Source organism: Fulmarus glacialis, unplaced genomic scaffold (assembly GCF_000690835.1).
Source record: "Fulmarus glacialis isolate BGI_N327 unplaced genomic scaffold, ASM69083v1 scaffold25345, whole genome shotgun sequence".
Taxonomy (NCBI): domain Eukaryota; kingdom Metazoa; phylum Chordata; class Aves; order Procellariiformes; family Procellariidae; genus Fulmarus; species Fulmarus glacialis.
This window is the reverse complement of record NW_009214003.1, coordinates 1-12,277: the sequence shown is the minus strand read 5'-3', so window position 1 is coordinate 12,277 and position 12,277 is coordinate 1. Positions and strand designations below refer to the sequence as shown.

At 58.1% G+C, this 12,277-nt stretch overlaps 1 protein-coding gene across 1 annotated transcript; it reads right to left on the bottom strand.

Annotated features, from left to right (window-relative positions):
• Positions 1–10,436: 10,436 nt before the first annotated feature.
• Positions 10,437–11,479, bottom strand: LOC104077252 (chloride intracellular channel protein 2-like; the record flags this gene model as incomplete). Its single annotated transcript, XM_009578408.1, has 3 exons — positions 10,437–10,610; positions 10,786–10,967; positions 11,373–11,479. Coding segments are annotated over 3 exons (451 nt in total), but the record flags the coding sequence as incomplete, so codon positions are not given.
• Positions 11,480–12,277: the final 798 nt, after the last annotated feature.

Below are 12,277 nucleotides of genomic sequence, written 5' to 3'. Positions count from 1 at the left end.
GCATCTGTCAAAGCTGCCCTGTTGCTTGTGCCATTAGACTTTGGGAAGGAGCTGCATCCTGAGCCTGAGGTCCTCCAGGCCAAGCAAAGAGCGTGCATCGTGCCGGTCCAGCCGCTGCTGCACCAGCTGAGACCTGGGCTGTTTGCTGGGAGGCACTGGCCCAGCACGGTGGGGCTTCCACGGCTGCCTTGTTGTTGGATGCTGAGCTTGCGCCGGGGCACAGCTAGGGCTTTTATAACAGCCTGCCAGGTCTTTAAAGATCAAAAGAAAAACAGCTCTTTTCTGAGTTTTTGGCAGGGCGACTGTGCTGGGATCCCCACGGGTGATTCAGGCGAGTTACTCACCAGCAGCAGGGACTCACCCCGGCCCAGGGGTGGTTGAGGCAGCTGAGATGTCCCCGTTCTGTATGAAACAGAGATGTTCATGCAGAGTGGAAAAAGGCAAAAGGCTCGCGACATTTCAAGATGGCATTTTAGCAGCTGAAGTTTCCGAGTGGATGCAAGAGGGGGTTTTTTGCTTCACCTCAGAGGTGCGAGCGGTGTGTGGGGCTCTGCAGAGCCACAGCAAGAAGGTGAGATGCTCGCTGCAGGGGTGACATCCCGGCATGCCCCAGCAGAGACCTGCCACCACCGTGCACAGCTCAGGGTCTGGGTGGAGTGTATCTGGATTACACCCGCTCCAGTCTGCCTGGCCAGGCGTTGGGCATTGAGGAAGACGGGTTGTGCTGAAGGATGGAGCTGGGTCCGGGGGCAGGCCCCCAGCCCCAGCCAAGCCCATGCAGCAGGATGCCCGGCCGGGTCCCTCCATCACTGCTGCAGCGCTCAGGCGTGTGCATGCACCTGGCTCCTGCCTTGTGCTCGCAGGCGTCCCACGCTCCCTCCACAGCCTGGAGATGGGTGAGCCAGTGAAGGGTCCTCAGACATCCAGCCCAGCCCCGCAGTGCCCATCATCTCAGAGGTCGGCCGCTGTTTCTCATGCTGGCCTCAGGCCCACGGCCGCAACGCCGTGCCTGGAGGTATTTGGTGCGGAGGTTTGTGAAAGCTCTGACTCACCATGATCAATAGGCTCATTCCTGGCTGCTCTCCATGCTATTGGCAGTGTTTTCAGCTTCTACCGGTACCAGATCAAAGCAATGAGAGGAATGCAGCTGAAAACAGCTCTTTATTAGAAACAGCAGTTTTAGGACTATGCAAGAGGGTATTTCTTATTACTAATTCTCAGAGAGCTGAGCTGCCAGCATATAAAAGTATGGGAGAGTGGAAAATTGCTATGCGGGGGCTAATGGGACTTTTGCAGCCGCCACACAGGAAACATAGCACCTAACAAACACGAGGGAGACGGCAGCTCCTGAAATGACAGGGAAAAATTAAGCTCTAATATTTTGCAGACTGCCAGAATGAAGGAAGATCCCTGTTTGCCTTTGAAAGTCTTGGGAGGCAGAGATGCAGAGAGCAGCTTCTCGAACGGCAGCCCCCCCCCTGGACCTGCCGTGGCCCTGTGCCCACCCTGCCCTCCCCGCTCTCCAGCCTGCCCGCCACTGCCGCTGCCCTGCCAGCGCTCTGGGACAGCCCAGAGCCACCACAAATCCTTGCAGCCATCCCAAGCACTGTCCGGCCTGTGCCTGTGTATCTGGCAAGGCACCTGGGACTGTGGGGCCCCAGGCTCGCTGAGCGAGGCCCTTATCCAACCGCTGCTGTGCAAGGTGCCTTTGCCATGGCTCTGTAGCTCCAGGTGGCCCCGGAGTGGCACGGAGCAGCGGCGTCGGAGCCGTCCTGCCAGACCCCATCCTTCAACCCAAAAAGGCTTCGTGGTTTGACAGGTCTGAGCTGCAGCGTGGCCCAGGCCACTAGTTCCTGCTGCATCTCTCCCCACAGTGCTGGGCCAGCAGATCAGGAGATGGGTGGTCTTAGCTGCTTGGCTTGGCTGGGAAGCCCACCGGGATGTGGGTGGGGACTATGGAAGCCCCAAAAGCTGGAGACTAAGCGTAATGTGTTTGGAGCATGTGCACGGAGAGAGCTGCGGGGCTGATAGGCTGTAGAGATGTGAACTTGTTGGTTCAGACCTGCGTGATTTCTCCCCAGGCAGGCGCTTTTCTGTAGCTCGGCAGGTCGGGACCCAAGCACTGAGCGCCGACGGGCGATGGGGATGCCCAGGTCACCCCAGGGCCAAGCTCTGGGGCTGGCAGGCTGCAGAGCGAAACTGTTCCCACTTCATGTGCTGGTATGGGAGTGCCCTCGTCTGGGAACGCATGGCAAGTGTCTGTATTCAGGAGGTGCCATGGGCACCCTGCTGAAGCTGAGCTGACGGAGCCATGTGTCACCCAGCTCTGTCACCAGGTCCCCTTGCTCCACAGGATGAACTCCCTGTGTTGGATGGAGGAGCCTGACAGCTCACCCCTGCTCTTCCCAGCAGCAGGCTCAGACAGGGTCTGTGAGATATGGCGGGTCCTTGTGCTCTCCAACCTCCTGATGCACATGTCAGGGGATTTCTGGTCTGTGGGCAAGGAATGGACTAGATGGCTCAGCTCAATGCCTTCCCGCTCCCCTTACACTGCTCCGGGCACACTGACCTGTAGCTCTCTGCCCACAAAGACCGCTCATGCTCCCGGTGGTGCACGGCACAGGCAGAGCTGCCCTCCGAGCCGGGTGCACGTTGTCTCGTGTGATGCACACATGAGTTTGGAGGGGTTTCCATGCTTTCTCCCCATGGCAACCCGCTCCGGGCTGTGCTTCCTGCCCGCGTCCTGACAGGAGAAGTGATGAGCCTGCCTCCAGGATTTTTCATTACACAGCATGAAACCTGGCATCCAGGGGATGGGAGCAGCTGGAAAACAGGCTAGATATGGATTTTTGTTAGGAGAAAGTTCCCAGCTGAGCGGCGTGCCTGGTCAGGATGGATGAACATTTTGCATCATCTGTCTCCCAGTCTGATACGTGCCTGACAGGCAGGAATTTTCAGACAGAAGTAACGATCTCTTGTTAATGCACCTTCAACCACTTTATGAAAAATGAGAGCCTGTACCTGGGCGTGCAGACACTGTTGTCTCCCTGTTTTGTGGTCAGCAGGATCATGGTCAGTCTCTTGGTTAAAAAACAGATGCTCGGGCTCCCAAGCTTCCTGTCCAATCTTCCTCGGGAAAGCCTCCGTGATGTCCCACCCCGCAAGAAGAGAGGACACAAGAGATTGAGAAACATAGATCTCCCACCAAGGTTTCAAAGGGACTTTCCTTGCGGCACCTCTGAAGCAGGTACGGCTCAACCTGGCAGAGCCCCAGCGTTGGTAGAGGTAGGAAAGGGCACCGAACGAACCTTTCTGTCTCCTCTCCCCCACAAATAACACCCAAGGTTGGTTTGCAGCTCCTGAGAGCTTAAAATGTTCTCCTGCCTATCAAACTCCTCCTCGCTGCTCTCGGGAAGCATGGCACTGTATGAACAAGGGTGCGAGCTGCTGTCACAGCAAAGATGGCCTGGCTGAAGTCACCAAAGGGACCAGTTTCAGCTGGGTTTCTCTGAATTAAGCCTTCCAGGCAAAGAGATTTAATTAGAAGCAATTCCAGTTGGCTGATATTACAGTAATTTGAAAGTGAAGTGTGTGAATAAGACGGGGACTCAAATGGGAACCTGAGAAACCTGGACACGGGAGAGCTGGGCCAGGTCCCTGCTGACACAGGTTGGGGTCTGCCTCTGTAGCTGCAGCCTTTGAGAAGAGTCTGCACCACCTCTGTGTTATTCTCTCAGGAAAGCCATTTTTCATGACCCTGTCTCATGGGACACTGGCTGCAAGGCCTCCATCACTGACTACTTTTTTTCCAGGTTTTTAACTCTAAGCGAAAACTACCCAGACTCCAGTGCTGACTCTGAATTGCACCACATTCACGTTGCTGTGAAGCCCAGCCTGAGTCCCTTCAGTCTGCAGTGGCTTACTGCCTGGATGTCCACAGCCGAGCGGGACTGGGACTACGTCGGTCACCTGGAGCTCACAGAGGCATCCTCTAGAAAGGGCAATTGCGCTGCCAGCTTCTGGGATAAGGAGACAGGCTCCTCTGAACACCAGCAAGGTCAAATATTGCTCCAGCAACGAAGCTCCAGCTCCTGCCATTTGCAGAGGATGAGCCTTGTCACTTGATGTGTCCCATCATTAGGGAGTGGGGCACTCACTGAGAATCAGCTCGGGATGTGCAGGTGGCCAAAGGCTTTGCCACTGCCCTCGTGTTGCCATGAGATGTGAAAGGAGCGGAAGACGTGGTAACCCTTCGGGAGGAAGATCATGCAAAAAGGAAGCGTGGATCCACAGGTTTTGTCCAAATGTTGGCCCCATGTTCTCTTCTGATCCTCCTCCAGACCCCACCAGAGGCACGGTTAACCTGTCCAGCCTTCCGTAGTGCTTCCTCCCCCAGCACAGCACAGCCATGGTGAACAGCGGAGCTTCTGAAAACCCAGCCAAGCATTTATCAAGCATCCTCGTTCAAGAGTGACAGAGATCGAACCGGGGAGAGCAGGGCCAGTCATCTCCTGTCATCAGGATGGATGGCCAACCCAGCAGAAAAGACAACCCACCTGATGAGAGCATATTGATCGCAGAGAGCTGGAGGACATAAAAGAGAACCGCCTCACACTCCCTCACTCACAGGCTCCTAGGAAATTGGTCAAGGCTTGGAGAAGGAGAGAAGATGCCTTCCCAGAGGATGGTCATCACCTTGGTGCTACTGTTGGGGGCTTGCTGCGTCAGCGCTTATCCTGTCTACCCTGAAAGCGACAGTGCCCAAGGTAAGGACAACTGACTTAGGTGTTTGTGCCCGAAAGCCAGGTGGGGTTTGTCCCTGTGCACAACTTTATGGCTGGCACTGAATGCTGGCTCAAACCATGAGGCTCGTATCTGGTGTTTCATGGGGGCTTGGCTGCTGCAGACACGCACAGCAGCAGAGTTTCCCCCTATTTCTCTTTGAGCAGGAAGACCTTCTGGCCTGGGGAGGGTTTTCCCCAGTTTGTTAAGACTAGTGTATGTCCAGCAGGGTTAAACCCATTCCTAGTGTGACCAGGTTGGACAAGAGAAGACCATCCTGTACCAGAGGGTCTGCTTTGGCTGCTGTGATCTGCAGACAGCAGAGTTTGGGTGACGTGTCCAGGTAGTCTGGGATGACAGACGACGTTTCCCTGGGAATCAGCCAGCCTGGGGCGTACAAACAAAGCATCCCTCTAGACTCGATATTCTTCTGACATCCTATGTGGAGATGAGGGAATTGCAGCTCACGTGCGGAGCGAGCGGTGCACGCTGGGTGGCCTGGTATGTTCTGGGGTGGGGTGAGCTCTGCTCATGGTCACCGGGCTGGTACGAGCCTCCCCAACAGCCATGAGACCTGGCTCTGCAACGCCAGCTGCCTGCACCGTGTGCTGGGGGCTTTGCTGCAGCGTGGTGCCCTGCTGTGCATCACTGCATGCAGGCCAGTGCCCCAGGTGGCAGAGCCAGCATCTGCTGGGCTTGGGGCTGGTGACACTCGTTCACATCCATCCTGTGGTCCTGGTCCATACGTGCGAGTACCGACCAGCAGGGTAAGCACCAGTTTCGACACTCTGGGCTTCCTCACACTGGAGAAAAAGTCACTTGGGCACAGCTTGAGCCCTGAAGGAGAGCATGACCCCAGCCCCATGATCCGCTTGCGCAGCCCCTGCAAGCAGCCCTGGCGTGGCACGCTGCCTGCTGCTGCTGGGAAATGAGCAGGCACAGGGGCTCCTCTTGTCACTTGGCTGACTCATGGGGACTTCCAGAGCTTTAGTAGCTTGACTGCATGTCTGAGGCAAAGGAAATACAAGGCCAAGTGTTTGGGATTGCTCAGCTCCCAGAGCTTGGTGGGAGCTTCCTGGGAGCTGTGCACAGGCAGGTGCTGGAGGAGTGATGGGTTGAAGGGTGAGATGCTGGAAAGCCCCCGACACACCAGCTGGTTTCCAGTTAAACACAGTCAGACAGCAAGGGACTTGTTGCCTTAGTCGTAGCCATGTGCCTAACGTTTGTTTTTGTGGTGACCTCAGACTATCCCTTTCCTCAGAGCAACGCAGGACAGGCCATGGGACAGACTCACCCAGGCAAGATTTCTGCTTGCACTCACCTGAGGTGTTGCCTGGGATAACAGGGGTTATCAGGACTTAACCCTTCGCAGCTCCCACTGGTGCAGCAGCCTGGCTAAGTGAGGCCAGGAAGGGGTGCTGCAGAGCTGCCCTCAGAAGGGTCTTTTGTGGCAGGGGGAAGCCCGGTGGCTAATGGGGACCTTCTCCACCTGCCTGTTGCAGTCATGCTGAAGGCAATGCCACGCAGCGGATGTTGTTTGCCTTGGCTTTTGGCACTGTCCCCCACAGCATCCTCATAGACGAGTTGACAAAGTCCGGGCTAGATAAGTGGACAGTGAGGTGGGTTGAAAACTGGCTGAACGGAGGGCTGTGATCTGTGGCACAAAGTCCAGCTGGAGGCCAGTCACTAGTGGTACATCCTGAGGGTCGGTACTGGGGACAGTTCTGTTTAACATCTTCATTAATGACCTGGACAACGGGACAGAGTGCACCCTCAGCAAGTCTGCAGTTCGTGCAAAGCTGGGAGGAGTGGCTGATAATGCCAGAGGGTCATGCTGCTATCCTGAGGGACCTGGACAGGCTGGAGAGAAGGGCTGAGAGGGACCTTGTGCAGTTCAGCAAGGAGAAGTGCCGAGCCCTGCCCCTGGGGAGGAACAACCCCAGGCACCAGGACACGGCCTGGTCCGCGCCAGCAACCTGCCCTTGACACACAGGTGGCCAGCAGTGTCCTGGGCTGCATTAGGAGGAACGTCACTGCTGCAGGTCAAGGGGGGGGATCCTTCCCCTCTGCTCAGCACTACTGAGGCCACACCTGCAGTGCCAAGGCCAGCGTTTTGACTCCTAGCTCGGGCTGGCACGCATGGCCAGATGAGGAGACGAACCCTAGTCCCCCTCAAACAACCTGCCTCGGGATCTGTAGACCATGCTCAGGCTCTCTGTCCCACTGCCCGAGGAACAAGCGTACCTCGAATTAGCCGCTTTGTCCTTGTCACCATCTCCCCATTCAACTCAGACCTTATGCTGACAGATTTTAACCTGGCTGACGGTGCAGTTGGCTTCATGGCTGATAGCGAGCCTCTAGCAGGACTCTAGCCATCCAGGAACCTGAACCAGGCTCTGTCTGCACCGGGGGAAGGAGCGAGCCACGACCAGAAAGCAGCTCGTAGCAAGGGTGAGTCCCAGAGCTCAAGGTGAACTGGACCCAAGGATGGGACTGGTGTGGAGGCACACGTGGAGGGAGACAGGCACTTGAAAAGGTGAAGGTTGCATCCAGGATGAAGGAGTGCTGGAGGTTAGGTGCCCCCAAGGGAGCATGGAGAGAAGCAGGCGATGGTGCTGTGTCCCCTCTCCTTCTGCCATATCTTCCCTTGGCTCCTGCTCCCCACACTGGACCCACAGCCCCTGTGTGCTCTTGGCATTTCTTTTTTTTTTTTTTTTTCAGGAAATAAAAGCACTCTCCGGGATGATGTCCCTGACCGCTTGGTGAGTGGGGGTGCCTCTCTGGCCTAGGAGAGGGCGGCCCAGGGAGATGCTGCTGGGTGGGGGACTCCCATGGGCCAGCTCCCCACGAGGTCCCAGCAAACCCCGTCCCTGTTGGCCAGTAAATGGGGACTGAGGCAGTCCCGCTCGGGTGTCGACACTGCTTCCCTCCCTGGTCCGGAACTGAGGAGAAGGGGTTTGGGGCTGGTTTTGCCAGATGGGCACCACACACACGTGATGGGGCTGCTGTTCTACAGCAGGTGGAAGACCTTGATGCAGTCCTCTGGAAGATGGTGGCAGCGGGTGAGCTCCAGAGCCAGGGATTTACCCAAACAGACCAGGCCCCTCAGCAACCCAGCAAGAGAGGTGAGTGTCCAGCTCCCAACGAGTCCTGGGACCCGACCCACCACTGACCTGCAAAGAGGCTATGGCAAGCAGGGGCTGGGCTTGGGGTAGAGAATGCTCATGACTTGGGGTGGAGGGTGCTCGTGGTTGGGGTGGAGGATGCTCGTGACTTGGGGTGTCCATGGTTTGGGGTGGAGCGTGCCCATGGTGTGGACTAAGGCATTCAGCTCCCAGGCTGTGCTCCTAGAACTGAATTCAAAGGCGAAGGAGAGCCTAGGAGAAGAGATGGACATCTCCCTTCCTTTAAACTTTCCGGCCATAGCCAACCACTTCTGCAGCCCCTTGCATGAGTGTCTCTTCCTTTTTCTCCCAGCTTGCTTCTGGAAATACTGTGTCACCAGATGAGGGGTACAGGAGGAGCTCTCCCGGCCGCCTGCCTGCCAGCCCGCTCCCTGCCACTGCCATCCCACTGCCTTCCGGCGGGGCCATCCGCGCGTGACCCCACACCTCGCTGTGCGATGGTTTGCACAGAGCTTTGAAAGGTCTCTGGTCCCTTGTGGGGAAAAGGGGAGAGGGTCTGCAGCAGAGGAGGGGTGTCGTGGGGTAGGGGGAGAGTCCCATGAGGATCCGGGGTGCAGGACAGTGTTTCTCCCATACCAGCAGACCTCTAGGACCCATGGCAAGGCAGAGCTGCCACCGTGGCCTAGCAGGGACATGCTGGCTGCCAGCAGGAGCTGAATAAACAACCCTCTCACCAGAACAGCGTCCTGTGGCTACTCCATCCCCACACCGTGCAGGGTCCTGCATCCTCCCACCGCCGCGTGCAAGGCGTGGGCAGATTGCAGTGCATGTGCCCTGGGGAGGGGACATCTCTCCTGCAGGCAGAGCAGGAGCTGCCACGGGCATCCCAGTGATCCAGGGCGGCAGAGACTGGGGGCTACAGCTTCACTTATGCTAAATCTCAAGAGGGTTTCCACTGTGGGGAAGCCCCCTCCACCCCCTGCAGCACCCTCCATGCCCAGTGGCCTTGGCCCATGCGCTGACAGTACACAAGCAAGGCATATTAAAATATAGTTTATTGCTGTTTTTAGTTTAAAAAACCCAAACAAACCAAAACCCATTAGTAACAAACCAGTCCCCAAACCCGGTGCTATCAGAGGCAGGCTTGCAAGGACACACCTTTTAGTGCAAAGAGGGAAGTGGCAGTGAGGGCTGGAGGGGGGTCTGCCTTCGCCGTGTCCCCGCAGGACCCACCACACTCACTGTACAGTATTTTTTTGCCCGCGGGGGTGGCTGGGGAGGGCTGGCTGAATTCACAGGCACTGGCAGGAGCCCTTGGGGGAGCTGGAGGTATCAGATGGGGGAGGATGGGATGTCATGGCTGTGCAGAGCGGCTTTGACTCCTCTTGCATCAGCGACACTGGACGGGAAGGCACAACGCTGAGCCAGGGAGCACCAAACCTGCCCACATACCTCCTACAGACACAGCGCTTTGGAAAGCAGCTTTTGCCTGCCCTTTTAGGCTCTCTGGTACTGGAGTGTGGAAACCAGATGGATGCCCCACCCCATGCCTCCGTCTCCCAGTCAGGACCTGAAATGTTGGTGGTGTCTGGGGAGGGAGTGGTGGAGCTGGAGCTGCACGTTGCTGCATCTCCTGCAGTGTCCTGCAAGGCAGGGAGAGGTTTCTTAGCTCACAGGAGCCAGGCGGGACCTTGCAGCCAGCAGCACATGGCCCTGGGTGCTGGCACACGTGGGAGGGATGCCCTGATCCTCAGCCCTCCACCCTCAGCCCTTCGTGAGTCCCCGCACCCATCCTTCCCTCCCACAGCAGGTCCTGGCACTTCTGCGCCAGGCATCATCCCCAGCATCTTCCGGCCCCCATGTCCTAGTGGGGAGTTAGATGCACACTACAACTCTCTAGCAGTGAGAACAATTTGTCACTGCAATAAACTACCGGGGGCAGAGCCTTTTGGTGTCTTCAGATGGAGCTGGGATGGAAGAGAGGGCTTGCCCAAACGCAGGCTGCGGGGTGCTGTGGAGAAGGGCGACCGGGCGAATTCAAACAGCTGCAGGCCAGGAGATGCGCTGGGATCCCGGGACGCCTCTTCCCGAGCATACGGGACGACTGGGACTGCACTGGCAGAGCAGAGCAGCTCCAGCAGCGGATGGGGAGGCAGGGCTGGACCAGCCGTCTGGGGGGTCTCATCTCTTCTACCAAAGTGCCGCTGCGGAAGTAGCGCTTGGCTTTTCCCATGATGCGTGGTCACAGGCCCACGAGACGCTTTTTCGGTGAGTAGGGATGCAGTTGCCACTGCAGCCGTGCAGGGGTCGGTCCGTACACGCGGTCAGCACTGACAGCGCATGGGGGCTGCAGCCAGCCGGCAGAGGAGGAGGAGGGAGCGGCAGGGGGCTGCGAAGCAATGCGCTATTTCTGAAAGGCGGGGGGTAGCGATGCCGTAAACCCCCTCCAGTCCCTCCCTCGGCTGGGGTTTGGTTGTGTCAGGACTGCGGAGGTGGAGGGCTCGGCCAGGGGCAGTGCTGCCGGCGCACCCCGCAGTGGGGTTAGGTCATCTTCCTGGCGACGCTGGCGTAGGTGTGCTCTATCTCCTCGTCCGCGGGACATGTGTGGCTGAACTCATCGCAGGCGTAGGCATTGTTGAGGTAGCGCCAGACACCCGTCATGTCCGCTGGGATCTCGAAGTCGCGGTACTTTTTGGCTGCGATCTAGAGAGGAGAGGAGGAGGAGGCTGAGACTTCTCAGGCCTGAGGAAGATTCGCTCTCTGGCTGGGGGGGGGCACAAACACAGGATCCCCCAGCCCCCTGTTTGCGCCACCCTACCCTGTCACCCCCTCTTGGAGTGGGTGCCCCCACCTGGGCCCTGGGAGCCGGTGCCATTACCTTGATGATATGCAGTTTGGGCAGGAGGTTGCAATCAGCCAACGTCAAGTGGTCTCCGTCCAGGAATTTCCTCTTGGAGACGGTGATGTCCTCCATGCTGTCCTGGTCAATCTCCTCGGGCAGAGGAGCGTTTAGGTAGACATCCAGCCGCTGAAACTCCCGCAGCAGGGCCTTCTCAAAATCTGGGTGGGCAGGGAAACAAGTGCAGTTAGCCTGGGCTCCCAGCACAGCCCTGGGCTGCGCCGGGGTGGCTGAGCCTCTCCCAGGCTTTGCACACGGGGACAAAGCCCTCAGGGCCACACCGGTGGTGCACAGCACTGGACCCTGGCCAGAGTCTCTGCTCCCAGGGGATCCCAGCAGCATCACCCCATGCTCTCCCCCAGGACCCGCTCCCCTCAGCACCTGCACACGAGGAGCACAGGACTGCCTTCACCCTTCCTGCCCGCTCCTCCGCTCGCCAAGGAGGCTTTGGTGGAAAGGCAACAGGAACGCTAGCCTGGTGGCAGGATTTGCCCACAGACAAAAGCGTCTCTCCGCCCCCCAGCATGGCAGATCACAGCTCCACAGCCCCCACCCGCATTTCTTACTGATATTTGCTTCCTTGCGTGGGTTCTTGATGTACGCCGAGAACTTGGCAAAGATGTCGCTCCCCACATCGAACGACTCCTTGTACTTGGGGCTCAGGTGTGGATACCTTTAAAGAGACACTCGTGTCAGTGCGGGCAAGGATGGAGGCAGAGATTCAACTGCGTGGTCCTCAGCTGCGTTATCTCCTGGGCCATGGTGCCCGGGGCTGGTACTGGAGGATGCAGGTGGTATTCAGCTGATTGTGGGAGAACGGTGATGCTTTAAATTACTGCAGCTGCCACCCTGGGAGCTGTATCATCTTGGGTGTTTGCTAGGGGAAAATCACAGGGCAGAAACTCCACGGTTTGGGGACACTGGTGGCATCACAGGGCAGAGCTCTGCCTGCAGGCAGCTCTGGCACAGCCCAGAGGACGCGTGTCGGCACGGGAGGGGTCGGGGCAAGCCAGAAGCTCCCGTGGCTTCCTCAGGAACAGTCTCTTGTTTGCTGATGCGTCTCAGGGCGCATTGCAAGGGCAGACACGTCCGAGGAGGCAGATGACGAATGCGTTTGAAGCTTCCTCTTTTGCACGCGGCGGGAAGGCTTGCAGCCGCGCAGGACACGAGGTGGGCTGGCTTGGCGGGCTGCGGGCAGTGCCCTGCATGAGCTCAGGGGGGACCGGCCCCCCCCGGCAGCCCTTTGGGCCAGCTGGGCTGCTGCATTCAAGCAATGGCATTTGCTTTCACTCAGCCGAGTGCACCGGACACGAGCGGGCAAAGGGGGTCTCACGTTTCCCCTCTGCCTCGACACCAACTGCCACAGCCAGCTGCAAAACCACCAGCTCCCAGGGGGTGCCCACGCCCGCAGGGACCTCCCCCTGCTCTCCCTCTTCCCCCCACAGCCCTGCCTGCGCCAAGGGACCACTGC